Raw genomic sequence first — 18,818 nt, 5'->3', positions numbered from 1 at the left:
CCTTGAACAGTCTATAGCTGATATTATCTGGCCCATTCACCTTACCAAACTACAATGACATAATGACGTCGAAGCTTTGTTAGTTTCTAATATCTACTTGGCCTGAAGTTTTATTACTGCGATAAAAAGTTTGAAGGTAGAAAATGTGCCTGTCATCACTGATATAGACCGATGCGAACTAGTCATTCAGATAGTTTGCTTTCTCGTTATCCTCTACTATCAATAAACCCCGTACACAATACGAATTGTGGACGTGTTGCCGTTTCTAACATCCACCGATTTAAATCAAAATGATGCTGTCCGTGCTTGTTGAATGTTCATATTATAGAGTTCGAAATTTAGATGGGCTCTGGGAAGTCTGAATAATATGATTATATATGTACATGTACTTATAGTGTTCATCCAAAATATGAACATTCAGAATACTGATACTACTACTACTACTACTACTACTAATAATAATAATAATAATAGTAATACAACTTATTCCCCAGTATGTGATTTTATTTATAAACAAATGAATACACACGGCCAAGCAAATGAAAAATTTCTCTTGAAATATATGGTCAAATAAACCGATTAGAATAGACTTAGATGTGGTATTACTGCATGTGTAAACTTTATGATTGACAATAAACGTTGCTTTGCAGTCCTTGGAAATTGGGGAAATTTCAACCTTAAGCAACATATTACCCTTGACATGTGCACATACTATTCACAAAAGAAATGAATAACCAGTTGTTTCTTTTCCTCAGACGGAAAGGTAAAAATTTGTTTATGTTCTTGGTCATTAAGATGGAAGAAATATGTGGACGGGTTACACTGGAGCCTTTGCAATAGTCAAACTGAAAATAGTTTTAATTGAGAAACGCCCATAGTTTAGACATGAGTGAACACAATACGGATTATTAAAAATATCTGAGAGATGATGCAGACAAATGTTATTAATGAGAAGTTATAAAGGATATAATAACGAATAGCTTAAAAATACTTTACAGCTGCTGTCATTATCGTTGGACTAGTAACAGCTCTAGTTGTATTGATTAGAAGAGGGAAGCTGGAACCTGTTCGAGAACGTCTACGCCCGCTGTCGATGAGAATCAGGAAAACGATTAGGGTACGTCAAGGCGATATGCATTATGTAAGTAAACAAATTCGAATGGAACAAAGTTAAATTGTAGGATATATATTTTTTTCCGGTAATGAGTTAAATGACTATTTACTCGTAAGTGCAGATAACTAAGTGAGCTGCTTACCTTTAAACAAGAACCAAACCAAAATAAAAGACAGTAACAAAATCAGCAAAATACAAGCGTCTAACTAAACCTTCAGTACGTTTATGTGATTTCGAAACATATTCATAAATGTAATTGTTTCATTGCCTTAACTGGAAAACATTTGATAAAATAGTTGTTTCTTTTCTGTTACTGGCCGTTATGAGAGCTGAGAAAGGCGCCATAGTGCCTAAATTGGACCATCTGTGTCGATTGAAATATCGTAATGCAAGATAATCATCGGGAACGGAGCTATAGCTGAATCTAAATGTGTCTGAGGGAAACTATACATCAGACTATCATTTACAGAGTGTACGGGATTTTTCCACACTTTTACCTATCCTCCTCTGAAGAAGACTCGTCTTGAAAAACAGTTGATGTTGATCTGTTACTTCCCTTCGATGTAATATCGATGTGACGTCACACTATCATAATTAATGCATTTGCTTAAATTATAATGAACATTGAAAATAATCGTAAATAATGCAAATGGTTCGAAAAATATATTTAGGCAGCTGTCATTGCTATTATTATACTGAGAACAGCACATATCGTATGATAAGCTCTAGGTATTGGCCACTCAAATACCGAGAAATTTCTCTAAGGGTAATAATATTCTCAACACTCATCCACACTCATCCGCCACTAATGACTTAAAAGAGTAATGATTGCATCATAGAGTGAGTAACAGCAGGTGACGGGACATAAGTGCATGCACTTGACTACATACCACTTTATGTTTCGTAATATAGTCAATTTTTTATTCTTACCCTTAATAAACACGATTTTATGTATATCAATTTTTCAGACATTTGTCAAATTGCAAACATGATTCTAATTTTACTTGAACATACTGGATTAAAATTTATCTTAACAGAATCAGCATGATAACGATGATCATCATCATTGCCGCCTTAGTCATCATCGTTATCAACAACATAGCGTTCAATTCATTAAATTAGTGAAGTCCTCTCAAGATTTAATTAACAGAGTATAGAACAGCAACACGTTTGCCACATTGTACAGGATTCAGTGTAACGAAAAAACGATTAAATTTTAAAAATTGGTATTGATGTGACAGTGTACCGCTCGTCTTTCGAAAAACGTCCCCCGTGAACTCCACACACCAAAACCCTCTCAGATATTCTTTATTTTAGAAGCCTCGTGAATATCATCAAATGGGAATGCTAATTACGTACTTGTAGTTCATAGTTCATTGTCGATGGAATCATGCGTCACGAGGTGTGATTTATGATCGGCAATTTAATTATGACATAGTTCTTAATTTAGATTAATATTATCAAAACAAATTATCATCAAACAATTTTGTAATATAAAAATTGCACAGACATTAAATTGTGTAATACATGTGTAATACACGTCATATAATTAAATTGATTCGGTTACCGTACTTGATTTAGAAACCATTACATCAACTAAACAGTGCATAAAAACTTGCATTTGTATTTGAGTCTTACATATTACCGGTACCCATCGATTTTATTGGAGTGAGTTTGTTTTCTTTAATAGAAAAGCATGGAGGACGAATTGTACATTTACGGTGGAATGACATTTGATGAGCGTCCATCCTGGCAAATTAATAGGAATGACGTCACCCTGGAAAATCTCATCAAAAGTGCTCATTTTGCGGATATATACAGAGCAATTCTAAACTATGGAACAAGCAAACAGACAAGCGTTGCTGCCAAGTGTTTAAAAGGTTTGTTTTCTGTGTTAATACTCTTTGGAATCGTAATAATTGTACTACTAATACTCCAAAAGTGCTAACATTATTCAGGCAATTTGTTTGCATTTGGTTCTGCGAACGAATACATTATTAACAATTTTATGTGTTCTTTTTGTACGACTCCAAACAACACACGTCTTATGACGAAGTTAGATAAAAAAAAATATTTTATCAATTAATAAAATAGTATTCTTCATGGGCTTATAGCCTGTCATACACTTCGATTGCTCTTGTAGACAGGGACCATGGTTCATTCTATGTTATCAAGAAACATTTGATACCAATATAAAATTGTATATAAGTAAAGATAAAACGAGAATACTGTATTTTTACAGAGGGCTTCTCCAAGAATGATAAGGAGATGATGATGGCCAAAATTAATTTTACTGGAACCAAATTAGGAAATCATCCAAATGTACTGAGGTTTGTTGGTGCTGTTACGGATAATGAATCTAGTAAGTTTTCATCTGATAGAACAAATCAATTACCCTTATCTGTTTTGTTAGACGATGAAGGGAACATGTTATGCTAGGTTTTAATGAGTATTCGAATATGGCTATGTCGTGGTATGTGAATACCAGCATTTAAAGGACAATGTGCATCAAATATTGCTTTCGAAGTTCATACAAACAGTAACAAAGTATAATGGTACAACTGAACGTTTTAGGACAGGATATTCGAACCATAGAAATGTTTCAAAAAGCAACAAGCCTGCTGACAAGGTCTGTATGATCTGACACGTGATATGTCTTTGCAATGTCTTGTTTGAAAAGGTTCCAGCTTAGCAAATTAATAAAAAAATATTATAAATCCTATAAGGAGTCCGAAGAGTATTGTTTGAAAGTATCCTTCATTAAGAGTGTTAAATATTTTATTCCACGCTCGCGGATAACATATTGTGTCCTATTTCGGAGGTTCTATAAAACATAGCCATTGAACGCGGATACGAGTAACTGTCATGAGACTCGTCTGACTAAGGCTTATAATAAACTCGTTTTGTTATAACCCGATTTGCTCCTTACGTTATTCGATTCACACTGTTATGCTACAATGCTTCAGATGTGACGGCACCCCCTCCCAATTATTATCAGATAAAAGGAATGATATATAATGCATATGTAGTTCTAGATAAAAGCTCAGCAAAACAAAACAAAGTTAAAACAGTATCATATGATTCGCTTCACCATAATGCAAACCAACTTGTTTTAAGTAAAAATATCGCCGTGAAAAGGGAATATGCTCTTTTCATGAATATAATTAGCATTTTTAAGCAGGAATCAGAACTGAATCTGTACTCTTTGCATCGGTGCGCAAAGTCGCTTAAATCACAACCTAGTAAAATACTAGACAACAGCTAAGACAAACGACTGTTCTGATTGATAAAATCGCGGTCAGCATTCCGGTTATGAACTTGATGTCTAGGAGGAAAGAATGGCTTGCGGTGTGATCCTGTAGTAAAATGAAAGTCGATTAAACAGCAAGACAGCAAAGCAAAAACAAGCATTTGCAGACAGACGCAAGGACAAATCAATGCAATCCTACGGGCACAGCAAGAATTGCGGCATCCACATCAAGGGAACAGGAAGGGAAAGAGGCAATCACGTATATGACGGGTAAATGTAGTGGAAAAATCTACGGCATGATAAGGTGCATAGCAAAAATCAGCACTGACCCTAACTCATTATTTCGGTGCACAGAGGCTTACAAGAGTAAACAGCTCGGAAAGGTTTTGGCAGAGCCGCCACACATAGCAACCTATGCCTCACAGTCACACGGGCCTCAACAACAGGAAGCAGCCTACAATTAGTTTTATCGGAAAACATTTTCTGCTCGACTCAAATATACCAAGAGTCGCGAACCTACAAGAACTTGAATTAGGCGCCAGCAGGATCACACTATCGCGTTCAACAATGGAGACAATGATGCCACGAATATTAAATAGCTTTATTAGAAAAATTGTTAGCCTGCATCAAATGTAACAACGTGTCTCAATCCTAGGAGCAACTAAAGAGACAATATCTAGCATACACTCGCGAGCCTGTGCGATCCACCACACAAATGAGATTAACAATGGGAGATCAATTATACATTATCCAACAATATTTTCAGAGCATCTTACACGTACCAACTCGTTGAGACCCCACAATTAGAGACGAAACGCCAGAAATTATACAAGATTTCGTGCGCGATACGAGCGAAAGAGGAGAAAGTTGAGCACAAAGAGCTTACCTACATATTACTGCCATTTCCTCAGACCCGCTAACTAACCACCAAGAGCAGAGATGCCACCACGAAGATAGCATCCAAGGGGCCATGTAGGATCTCATACCTTCTAGTGCCAGCTGATGGAAGAGCCTCACCGCAAACCCAATACTGATGGTTAAAGGCTTCCAGTGAGTTCATCCGCTGAGTAGCGGGTGAACATAAGGAAATTGGCGGTGCCGCCGATACATTCCCAAAACGAAATCCTGTCACAAATTCGACGCGCAGTACCAGTTTAGTACGCCATCATCCAGATCAGAATATTTTGCTTGCATGAAAAGCCTGTTGGCGCCAACGTTTATGGTAGTAAGGGTTTTAAGGTTATGAAGTGTGCCAGATCATGACAATTGTACCTTTCAGCTTCGAACAACTGCGTACGGGTAGATATTCTGGGGAATTCTAATTATTTTTCAAAACTGCCATTGTAAAGCCTCTGCTGCAGAAACCAACACTCGATCATAACGATTTAAATGACTACCGACCTGTTTCTAATCACCCATTTATATACAAATTCTTAGAAAAAGTTCTATCTCATCTAAATTCAAACAGTCTTTTTAGCAATGTACAACGTCCATATCGCCCTTGCCACAGTACTGAAACTACTCTTATAAAAGTAGGTAATGACATTCTCCCTGCTTTGGACAGCAGAAATATTACAGTCCTCACCCTCCGTGATTTGTCTGCAGCATTTGACACAGTAGACCATGATATTTTACTTCACCGTCTCCAGCATGTATTTGGCATTCATGACACAACCTTACTGTGTCTCACATACTGTACACTGATGACACCAAAGTACACAAATATAGCCACCCAACTGAAGTTGATGATACCATCCAATATGTAGAGATGTGCATTTCTGATGTGAAATCATGGATGATATGTAACAAGCTGCAAATGAATGAAGATAAAACTACGGCCATTCTGATCGCAAAACAAAGATTTCCCATTCACATCCTTTACCTCAAACAATAAATATCAGCAACAACAACATTAAATTCACAAAGTAAGTAAAACCTAGGTGTTACTCTGGACAGTACTGTCATATTGCACCAACATGTCATGAACATATGCAAGGCTGCATATCTTGAGCTGAGACGCATCAGCTACATTCGTAAACATCTTTCACTTGTGTGTTAATTAGTACTTTCAAGACTGGACTATTGTAACTCAATTCTGTCTGGTTCCACTCAATATCTACTCGGGAAACTTCAATAAAGTGAAATCACAAGTGCTCGGATAATCGTTAAAGTACCACGATGAGAGCACACATCCCGCTACTATGTACCTTACACTGGCTGTCCATTCAATCCAAACACAGAACTTGTTCTCTGTGCTACTTTTCACTGACGGACTCCAGTACAACATACCTATTCGACCTTACCCATGTGTACACACCAGCCAGATACTTACGCTTCTCTTCTGACAATCGTATACTCGTAATTACCACTATGAAAACAAAGTCATATAGACAATTTTCTTTTGCATACCAGAGCCAAGCAACGAGGAATGAATTGCCCACTGAACTTAGACAAAAAGACACAGTGATCCCATTCAAGATTGCTCTTAAAACTCACCTGTTTCGACTGCAAGAACGAACTTAAAGACCTATAATATTTCCTACCTTAAATATTTTCAGCGTGGTTTTTATCTTTTCTAATTACATGGTGTTTTTTGTGTAATCATACCATTATATGTTTTTTATGTTATAGGTGTTGTCTAATGCTGTAAAACGCCTGTAGCTTCTAAAGATTAGGCGCTTTAGAAAGTCCTCATTATTATTATTATTATTATATAGGTGAGTACATAGACGTACTTTCGGATGACAACGCCCGCGATGGGGCTGTCACAGTTAAGTGAGCCGGTGCTAGGAATTCTTTCCGTTCTCGATTTATATGCCCATATTTGTGGCTGAGTGGGAGAACTGTAAGGACAGACAAGAGATATGTGTCTTGAACGATGCGGTTCGCGGTCTGGCCGGTTCCTTGAAAGAAGTACGGTGAAAATTTCCAGCAAACTGATTTGAACGAACTGGCTAGACGATTTAAATATGCTGTTGGTCTAAAAAAACGTAGTCGAAGATGTTAGGCTAGGCGAAACGCAGCAAAATGTCCTGCCGCTAGAAATCAAACGATTGTTAGAATTAAGAAAGATGACAATGGCTGCGGCAGTTGCTGGCATCCTTGTATGGGAAGTCTCCTAGAATCAAAGAATGAAGAATGCCCTTATACAACATGTATTATGTTGAGACTATCATGCCGTCCATCACAATAATAGTTTTGGAAGTGATCTCAGTCGCATTCGTCGCCGTATGACAGTCCATGCATTGTAAATAGTACTATATCTGTTATGACCATCCAATTGCTCTACGCGACACATTCAGTACAGAGTAGTCCTTATTATGTTTTATTCTACGAGTGAATCTGCGAGAACTAAATCCAGGCTTTTAATATTTGGTGTTTATGTTGATTGCCTACTACTTTCTTTTTTGGCCCGGCGGGCTCCCCCAATGAAGCTCGAACCTGTCAGACAAAACAGTCACATCTGAATTGGCGTCTACAAATGGCACGCCGTTGCTGCCGCGTTTTTTTAAAAATCAAATCAATAACAGGCATTGTTCTTATATGTGTCCAAGTATTTTACTAGGTAGTGTTTTATGAGTTATTTTGTCCATATCAGGCTATGAGTACAACTGAATTTGTATTTTTAATTGTAAATATATTAGGATCTACGTTTACGCCTGTTATAATTTGATGGGCTTTTGTAATTATACTGCGTCAATAAACATTATCACAATAATTTTGAAAGTGTCAACTCATTATATTCATTAAATACTGTGTTATCATAAATTATTTATGCCGATCTCGACAAATATGGTCCAAATGTTGTATCTCAAGTGAATAAAACACTACAACGTCGAAGAAATCAACAACCATGGATGAGTCACAGCATATTCGCGAAGGTATTTTAGCTCAGGAAACGAATCTAAGGTACAAATGAAGCACACAGTCTCTCTGTATCCTTTTGATTGCAGTCACTAAATGCGAATAATGGGTTAAGAACGAAGTATTTCATCCACTTTACTGCGAGAAAGGAAACTAATCTAAACTAATTTAACCTGTTCGATGAAGTTCACAACTGTTTTAATCTTCATGCAAAATTTTGACAGATGAATGAAATCAAAGACATCATTGAATAAAAATGAATTCATAACGAAAACATTTATAAACAATTTCAGTATAAAGTGTTTCGAAGGCCTCTCAATTTCGTAAAGAACATTTTCAAATATTTGATACAAATACAGATACAAGTTTCATTTTTGATAGTTGGTCCATTTATGATATATGAACTCTGCGAACACGGAACTCTTAAAGACTACCTGGAAAGCCAAAGAAACAACGTGACCATGGAATTGCAAGAAAACCTCTTCCGCTTTGGGTTGGCTATTTGTAGTGGAATGGAGTACCTTGCCCTCAAAGGCGTAAGTATTCTTGGTGTATTTTCGAAGTGGATAAATAAAATGATTTAGTGTTTACTTGGATACTGACATTATCTAAATGTACAATTTATTCTTTACGTGTTTATTGTTAAACACACTTAATACTAATAAATCATTTTCAATGGTAACAAAAAGCCAAAGGGCAATCCTCATTGTTCGTTTTCACAGAATTAATAACATAAAGTGACAAATTTCAGCTCCACTTTTAGAAACTCACAAGGTTGTATCTTTGTTTATCTTTTTGTTTTCAATTACCTAAATTTTCATTTTTCTCAACGTTTCACCATCTGACTTTTAGATAGTTCACCGTCGTCTTGCTGCAAGAAACATCTTGCTGACCATCTTAAATGAAGTAAAAATTTCAGGCTTCGGACCTCAGAATTTTGAAATCGATGATGGTGATGGCGAATCCGGAAAGAAGGTTGGTGTTCACAACATTCAAATATATAAAGTATATACATGGTCCTGCTTGTAAATGACTGCATTCACAGTGTCAATTACATCAAAGCAACACCGAATAGTAATGCGACGAAGAGATATTTGTAATATCTAGTCCTTGGTTAATTTTACAGAAATTACCCTTTGATTTCTGCACTTTTGTTTTATTTGTTTCATTAATCTGTTGTTTGCTCTTCTATTGTTCATGTGTTAGTACATTGCCAATGTTTTATATCTCAAAAGCTTTGTGTCGCCATGTTTTCACCCCAATAATTTAGAGTCGGCTTGACCTCTTAACATAAAATATTTTCGTTTCTAATGTTTGACATTTAATCTCCTAGTTCTTAAAATGACAGTAGGAATTAGTGATATTTATAACATAGACCGATCGTAATAAGTAGATATACTACATCAAGTAAATAATTATGTTAGTAAAAAAAGTGCATAAAAGTTAAAATTTGTATTTTATCTGTTATACTGATGTACCCATTAGAGTCTCAGAAACTTTTGATGCCGTTATTATTATTATTATTATTATTATTGTTATTATTATTATTATTTTATAGGAGAGAATCCCAATGAAATGGATGGCACCTGAGTGCATGGAGAGCACAGCTGGCGCGACGGAAAAGAGTGATGTCTGGTCTTTTGGAGTAGTCCTATGGGAGATATTTAGCCTAGGTTAGTGTTGCCTCTGCCTTATCACGTTTTTATCAACTTGCTTTTAGTGACAAAGGAGTAAGGAAAACAAATATATAGGCCAATAAATGCAAACACACATGCCGAAGCATGGGATGGACATATTTATTTATGTGACCACGAATCTATTCAGCTATCTCCGCAGTGATAATTGTATCGTACACATTTCTGAACCGGTCAATATAACAACAGAAAACAGGATACAAATATTAGACAAACCTTACCTTTTCTCCCTTTGTTTGATTCTCCATGATCTATATTATCCGAAACATGCTATTCTGTAGGATGAATATTTTGTACATAAACTTCTCTGTGTAACAGCTTTGCTTGTCTTAGCGGTTGAAATAAGTACAGTCATACATCCTTGTCAATCGATTCTTGGAGATTTTTAGTGTTTAGTTCCTTATTGCATATATGACCTAAAATATCTTAGTAAGTACCTTTTTATAATGGTAAAATTCACAGCAATAATGGAAATGGAAACGAAGAAACAATATGTAAACAGTCGTTATTAAATGATGCAGGTCATAGTGTCCAGTATAGTTGTGTCCTATTTATATAAAGACAAATATGTTCGGTTAACACTGCGTAAATACATAATATGTAAAACAATTATGCTGTAGCATTCTTTACGTTGTCCTTGGAGCAAATCAGAAGCTTGTTCATTCCATCACGTGTGAAATGTTGGAAACGCCAATGAGGTTCAGATTCTTTATACAAATGACTAGATCTATTTGATTAGCACTCATCTTAAAGTACAAAAGCAAATGTGGTAGGCCATTTAAATATAAATTTGTACTTCGTCACCATTTGAATGCATAATAATGCTTGATTATATGGTACAGCCGTTTACGTAATACCCACACTATAATCAATCCATTGTACTACTTACAAATTTGAAATTGCAAACCTTCCACCAACAACAGAAGTTGTAATTTTATGGCATATTTACATCATACTTCTTGACTGAGACAAAAGTGCAATCCAGAAAAGGAGTTAGAGAATCTAGCTCCCTAAACGTATCACAAGGCAAGCACTAGAACAAAAATATGCAAGTAGAATACTGCGAGAATATATCAGATGCAAATAAAATGCAAACCGGTAAAGACTGTTCAGTTACTTTACGTATCAGCATAACTCTTTAAGGTTAGTAAATGTAAAATAGTCGACTCAATGCAAACACTTTTAAAATTTCTCTCTTAAGCGAGCATCAACGTGTTGCTAATTGAGCATTATATGATAGATATTGCACTATCTGTTTTTAAAAAAAACACACAGGTAACATGAACATAATGTAACAGTGTTAACACTATTAACATGAATATTTGTATAAGCCTGCAATACGTGTGTGTGCGTGTGTGTGTGTGTGTGTGTGTGTGCAGAACATTGCGCCTATCTATAACCATGTGTGGATTATTTAATTTGCTTAATTTATTTGTAATATCTCTTGATTGTGTTGTAGTAACATTATGGTTCATCCATTCAGTAAGCTTAATAATCATAGGTAATTTGAAAATATTTTCTTTAAGCGTTTAGAATGCGTTTTGTTCGTTGAAAAAAATAATAAGACGAGCTTCTATGCAACAGTGTGGATTTGTGTACAGAATTCTCAGATCAATCGGATAATTTTGAATTCTAACATAAAGAGGCAATAAGGACGGAAATAATAATCCATCAATCCAACTATCGGAGAAATTTTGTATTTATTTATCTGAACATATATAGGCCATACTCCGTATCCCACCATCAAAAGCCGTGACCTGCCTTCGAGACTAAAAAAAGGAGAACGTATGCCAAAGCCCGAACTATGCGATGACACGTAAGTGATTTTATTTACTTTGTACTGCGTAAGAGATGCCGAAAACAAACAATGCGAACACACCGTCCCATATTTTATATAAGTATATATATGCTAAAGATATTTATATAATTTACTCTGAACCGAAATAGTCCTATCATGACCAAGGCAATTATGAGAATGATCGGTAATTACATTTAGTCCTTATAACATTAGGACTTATTTACATTGAAGCGGAGCTTGGTCTGTTCGTCGTGAAACATCTAGTTTGATACTTTGTTTTCTATTTTTGACATACTTTCAATCTCTACATGAGCTCATTTTCAGAAGGACGTATCTTTGAATTATATCTAACATATACGCTCTTTAATAGATTGTGCAACACGCTTTTGTAAATTTATATTCAGCAGTTAATTTAACAATTTAAGCATTAATACTTCATATTTAATGTACTTATGTATGTGTTGGCAAAGTTTTGGCGTAACAGACTATCACTTTCTGGTGCCTGTTTCAAACAACAGCAATTTTGAAGTTTGATGAATAATCTCTTTCTTTTGCATTTTTCCTGCTTTGTACGACCTATATATCTCTTGTACGGTATAAACGGATAAAATGGCGAATTGTGACTTCATTTGTACTATTAGTTCGGTAGCTGAGTTAGGCCATCGTCTTCCATACCCAAATGAGCTTATTACGTTTATCTTGATCATGACAGGAGACGGTATGTTCTTTGAGGTAATAACAATCATTCTGACTCTAGCATGAAAGTTTCTTAAACTCCGAATGCCGCCGTTATGTCCAAAAGATTGTATTTGCCAAATCAGCTGAATACTGCGTATGATTGAAAGTTATTGATCCTAAATATCATTGATACTCTGTTCTCATTTTCAGTCTGATATTACGCAGCACCCGGCCATGCATTTACGAATATGTTTTCTTTAACAGCACAACCGATGTGATTTAATTTTACATGTCCGTGTCGTATACTTATATGTTAATATGGAAATCTGCAACAACCAGGTTTGTCTTTATCCCAAGTTCGCCCATAAAGTATTTCATAATCACAGCTGACAACAATATCCACCCGAGTCTAATTTTATATTTAATGCGCGCTTTTTCTTCTCAGCTCCAATTAAAAAGATGCCTGGCTGTCTTCGTTCCCTCAATAATCAAATTGTCCACCACGTGCGAATGTTGATGATATTAAATTTGTCATTAACGGAATTTGTCGAATGTATCAAACCTCTAGTTTTGGAGCACTCCCGAAAAATAACGGAACGACCAGCGACGTAGGTATCTAAAATAAGGGGTGGCACCTCTTAATTTTAAACTGAGTATTTGCTTTAACCTAACAACTTGATTTTGTAATGAACCCTTTATGTCAGATAGCATTTTAGGAAATCATTTCCTTTCCTTCAAACCTTAGTTAGATTGGAAGAATGGTGATTTTTATTAAAACAAAGCATCAGCAAAGGGGCTTTACAATCAAACAACAGAGAAAACCAACCCAGCCACGTAATTTCGTTTCCATTTGCGTTGCAGCAAATTTCGGCTAGTTATTGTGGTTTATGATGTACACAAAATTATCACTAGAAAGACAATTTAGAAGCTTTCCTTAACGAGGTAAATATTTCATAGCCTACCGGTGTAGTCATTGATATCAATTTCCGCTAACATTACCTCGAACTCTGCTATGTAATGTTATGATCTTTAATGGCGACATAGTTCAGTTTAAGAAGCTCCGAATAGATACGTATTCGCGAATGCACTCGTGTGAATTCTACTTGACAAGCTACACCTGATACACCTGTTTCTGTTGATGGTCCGACAATATTTCTGATTGGTATATGGTGGTTGCCGTGGTCACAATTCCTGCAACACCCAGGCATATCATGGTCGGGGCGGCGAGTCCAAAATTTGCATCAGCAACCATACATATGCATTTGAATTTCGCCAGAAAATAGATCGCTTAGTGACTCCATCTTGCAGTTTTTGTTCAGATTGGACTATTTTCTCAAAAAAGTAAAATTGAGGGCTATCCTAGTCTGATATTAATAATGTTACTGCGTAATAGGAATGCTAGAAAAGCTTTCCTTCGTCAGCTGCAATACGTACACTCATTTCTAAGCAATTAACTTTTTACTGTTACAAATTTCATACTATTGTAGAAAATATCAGCCTGAGGAATATTCAAGACTGCCGATTAAGCGTTCTGGGGGCCTAATTCCTGGCTCATATCGATACAAACCAATTTTGCACAAATTAGTGGTGACTGAAGTGATTGCTCTACTATTTGCCCAAAACATGATGCATAACAAATGCACCCTTGCTGTATAAAGGTCTAGATTTGTCTCTTCTTGGTTGAGTTTATGTTGGTTTAACATAATCAACGGAAAATTAAATCAGGGCTGAGTTGTCAGAGTGTCAGATTCTCCCGATTTATTTGTTTTATTAGGTCCTTTGCAATGGCGCCTCGCAGCCTTATAACAATATATTAAATGTCGACACTGGACGTTTAAAATTTTTGAGTTCGATCTTCACAAACCACAAGTTCGTCAGGGGCAATCTCATTAACAACTGACCGGTAAACTTCTATACATTAGTAAATATCAACACACATTTCGAATACTCTTCAGTGTACTTTCTAAGTAAATAAATGTTTTCATATTGCCCAGTCCAGCCTAGTTTGCAACGGCAGAATTAAAAAAAAAATGTTGTTGAGCTTATTCTCTTTTAGTGGTTGTTAGACCAATGGCGTTTTCCAAGAGCCATCCTGAATGCGGATCCGACGGCTCTTAAGGTAGCCAATCTTGCAACCGCCGCAGCTACAACCGCTAACAATGCTACATCGGTAGCGAGGAATGGAATTATTTCACCTGCCTTTTGCATTTGCATGACCACTGACTTTCACAATTTTAATATCACTCTGGTGTTCTTTCGTTTAACCGCATTAAGTCGATTAAAATTAGTTTGGGTCAACCATGAGGAGATAGTTCTAGTAAATTGTACCAGATAAAGATTCAGTGTGATACCGCATTGCGCTCCTTCTTTTCGAAAGCTGGTTTTGGCCAAAGCTAACCTTAACCTCGTGATTGTTCATTATTATTTGAAAACCGAACAAATTAAATTAGTAGTTTGCGAACATTTTACTAGTTTTCCACAGGCGAGTCAATGTATCTCATCCGGCCTCTTGTATCCTACAACAATAGCATCTTGTCCTAGAGAATCACATCAATGCATCTATAATGAGCCCATTTACACGTGTATGAATGTCGACCACATACTGCTTAACTTGGTCTGAATGATCCAATAAAAGTACAAAAGATGTATTGTGTAATCTGATGACCATTGTTACTGTATTGATGACATTACATTTACAAGCACAGTTTGTGATATTCACATGCAAATTGACTGTGAAGTCAAGCAAGATTTCTTCCCTGGTTTCCAGATGACCTTGTCACGGTAGCGAAACCACAGACACTCCTAAATTGTCAAATATAGTTTACCTGGTTATCTACCCACCATTCACACGAGCCATAGACTGACACACTACGAAATTAGTCCAAATTTAGTTTAATTTGTTGAACTAAAGAGCTAAATCTAGTCTTATAATTTGATTATTATAAAACGTTTCTTTAGTCATAGCTGTATATATCAGATGTCATGGGTTATAGAAGGCCTTGACCTATTTTACCAACTGAAATCTAAATTGTCTACTCTGCATCTTTGTTACTTGCTATGTATTGCTGTTAGTATCCCATCCTTTAAAGAACACACTTCCATTAGGTGCACTATAAATACACTTTCTGCAAATTAATATGGTTTATATTGATTCATATTGTAGTTTTCTGTGATTGCAAAGAAGATTAATTAATGCATGGTGTATTCTCAACAGGTGGTACGGCGTGATGAAGAGAACGTGGAATATGTCCCCAAATAAGAGACCTACATTCGCTGAGATCAAAGACGACCTTGACAAAATGTTTGTGCAGCCAGCTGGAGATGACTATTATTACTACAAACGTTGAGGAGGTTTAGAATCCCTTTCCAAAATAAACATTGTTGTCCTGGAACTGAGGGTGTTTTCAATGCTTAAATCGGACACAATAACACATAATATGTATATATTCCTAAATTAATATTATGTGTTCCCTGTATAAGTGATTATGTATCTACTCTAGAACCCATGATATACATGAATACTAATTTCACTAAATGTATGCATGTATAACGATTAAATGAATAATTCCAGCCTGAATAATTCTATGACTGTATGATTCAACGCTTTATAAGTATGTTGTACTTTTTATATGTCCTGCAGCATACTTGTGTACTTCTAGAATAGCGCTTTGTTAGGATTCCATGTCTGACTAACGAAGATAAATCGTTAATCACAAACTTTGCAGTCGTTCATTCATATGTAAATGAATTTGTTGAAGTAGCGAGCTAAACTAGGTGCATAATTTGACTTCATAAAATGCTTGTTCGGTAAAAACAGTCCCTGACCGGATTATTTTGTTAAAACACTTCACAATAAATTAGCGGATAACGGAAAGCCTTCTATGTATTTAAAGACAGAAATAAAAATATAAGATCAAACTTTTATGTTGTGGCGTCATACGTGATCATAACAAGACACTCAGGGCAATCTTCAATGTATCAAAGCAAAAACAATACTTTGTACATTTGAAAATGTGCCATGAATTTCTTGAGTCAGTTAGTAAAAAATGGGGTTTGCCAGGTAAGGCATGCAACTATCCGCTGATATAAAATTTCTATACTCTTTGAAAATATATTTCTCTTGAAAATACGTTTGAGAAACAGGAAGTAATATCTAATCTTTTAAAAAAACAACAAAATAATTGATTTTTTTTTTTTTTGGGGGGGGGGGCTGTTTCGAGTCCTAGCCTAAAGCAAAACGACAACACAAATTTCTTGTAAATGTTAATTATTTTTTACATTGCTTATGTTGCGCGTGAATTAAAAACAGGTATATATATATATATATATATATATATATATATATGGATTTGTATAAGTATAAGTGCCTGAAAGAATGATAATTTCGATGCTATTAACATCATTCCAAGTAATTTTGAATAAGTACGGAAAATATAAGTCATGCTGTAGGGAGTTAAGAATTGTTAAACAGTGATTTGCCAAGCAATATGACATTTCGCTGCACACTCGTAATTAATAATATACAGAAAAGCCGGATATTATATCGCCCGTCTCTGTGTACAGTGTTATGTAACAAAGAAACTTTAAATATGCATTTATTGTCATGGCTAGCAGATGAATTAAAGTGTTGTCTCTCCTGTCATGACCTGAGTAAATCATAAACGATATCTTAAATCTCTCCTTAGACCTGGTATGATGGGCTCATTTATCGAGGAGAAAATCAAAGTTAGGTTATTCCAGCGCGTTTCGTTCCAGAGTGGAATAAACTTATGAAGTCAGAGAGCAGATAATGTCATTGTTGCATTTTTTAAAACTAAGTTTACCTAATTAATCTCCTACTTCGAATTTGTCGTGTCACCCACTATTCCGACTTTCTGAATCTCGCGAGTTTAACACTAAAAAGATAATGAAACCTGCAAACTACCATTAGAGACTTCTGTAACTAACGTTTTCCAGCAAAATATCTCATAATATTTGCGATAAGATGTACCTCTTGAAGAGCAGAACTTTAAGAAAGTTCAAACAAAACTGCAGAACTCTTTTGATGTTACGTCCATGCATAAATATAATTTGAACTCCACCCTTACAAAGACGGAAAGGGAAAAAATAAATAAACGAGGACAAAATAAACATTAAATTAAAATTAAGAACAAACACAACAGGATAACCTTAATGAAATTTTTTTATGGAGCTCTTGAAAAAAAAAGCAAGATACAAGTGTATCTATGTCTGTAAATGATATGATGGGCTGCGCAAATGGACAGCGTTACCATAGTTTCGACTGACAGATGTTTAGACTGTTATAAATATCACATATGTAATAGTTAGAGGTTCTCTTCATACTTTATATGATTGTGCAATTTATATCGCTTACGTTGAGAACTAACTTTCTCATTACACAGAATATATATATATATATATATATATATATATATATATATATATATACAACGTTGTCCAAAGCATAAAAGTCAAAAACAAATTCTGAGTGGACATAGAAAACAGAAATCATGATTTTCATATCTTTATTTTGACAAATACAATTTGAAATTTTGGTCTATATTGTCACTTAAGAGACATGCTGATAATGCAAAAAGGAATCGAGCATGGTACAAAATTAGAATACAAGCGGACTGTAAAGGAAGTTCTAGACATTTTTGTTAGGATGACATGAACTAGTTCTGGGATGAAAGTAATCTCCAGATGTTTTATTATTTTGTACATTGTTATCAATATGACTTATGTAATCTACATACATAGAATATTATGCAATTATCAAGAGATACCCAAATGTTATGTATATTAGATTTAATTTACATTTGATTTAATTGAATTGTTTATAAGTTTTAAAAAAAATTATTTTTAATTTCATTACATGTCAAAGCAATGTAATTTTGTTTGCTAGGAATTTGATATTTTCCAAACAAATGCAGTTTGACCTATTTTAATAAACACCTAGCAATAAAACCACTGTTTCTATTTTTGACTTAGTTCCAGACCTTGATACAGTAATCACTGAGACAAGTAAACAAGTTTCTATTTTTATTTTATTCTCGGAGTATAATGATTGGTTTTTATGTAGGCGATACTGGGAGTACGTTATTTTAGATGTAAACAGTGTCTATTTCGCAATTCTGTGTTTTCCGAAATTGCGCAGTAGTTATATTTATTAGTGATGTTTAGAGAGATATTTCTCAGTTGAGCTTTTACCTTGGACACTGGAAAAGTGTTTGTTTGTCACAAGTTAGGAGTTACATCTTAATTTTTATTTAAATTATTTGGATTCAAGAAGATTAATCCTTTTTCCTAGAGATATTTGAGTGCTCATACAAAATTTTTGGACAATGATATTATTTTAAATTTTATTCGGAAATTCAAACACTGAAATATTGTTTATGAATCAACAAAGAACTGTACAGA

At 35.1% G+C, this 18,818-nt stretch overlaps 1 protein-coding gene across 2 annotated transcripts in view; it reads left to right on the top strand.

The window, feature by feature from the left end:
- Window positions 1–18,365, top strand: part of LOC149775981 (uncharacterized) — a 67,704-nt gene extending 49,339 nt beyond the window's left edge. Inside the window, exons 16-23 of one of the 2 annotated variants that reach the window (XM_089941105.1) lie at window positions 999–1,117; window positions 2,805–2,994; window positions 3,357–3,476; window positions 8,610–8,764; window positions 9,081–9,203; window positions 9,787–9,901; window positions 11,645–11,738; window positions 15,613–18,365. In XM_089941105.1, the coding sequence (XP_089797231.1) occupies window positions 999–1,117; window positions 2,805–2,994; window positions 3,357–3,476; window positions 8,610–8,764; window positions 9,081–9,203; window positions 9,787–9,901; window positions 11,645–11,738; window positions 15,613–15,745 (1,049 nt within the window). In that variant the 3' untranslated portion in view covers window positions 15,746–18,365. Of the gene's footprint in view, window positions 1–998; window positions 1,142–2,804; window positions 2,995–3,356; window positions 3,477–8,609; window positions 8,765–9,080; window positions 9,204–9,786; window positions 9,902–11,644; window positions 11,739–15,612 lie in introns of both variants that reach the window. The other variant, XM_089941104.1, reaches the window with a different exon arrangement.
- Window positions 18,366–18,818: the final 453 nt, after the last annotated feature.

The sequence above is a fragment of the Sinohyriopsis cumingii genome, chromosome 18, assembly GCF_028554795.1.
Source record: "Sinohyriopsis cumingii isolate HCF-2022 chromosome 18, ASM2855479v2, whole genome shotgun sequence".
In the NCBI taxonomy this organism is placed as follows: domain Eukaryota; kingdom Metazoa; phylum Mollusca; class Bivalvia; order Unionida; family Unionidae; genus Sinohyriopsis; species Sinohyriopsis cumingii.
This window is presented reverse-complemented; position numbering and strand designations above follow the sequence as displayed.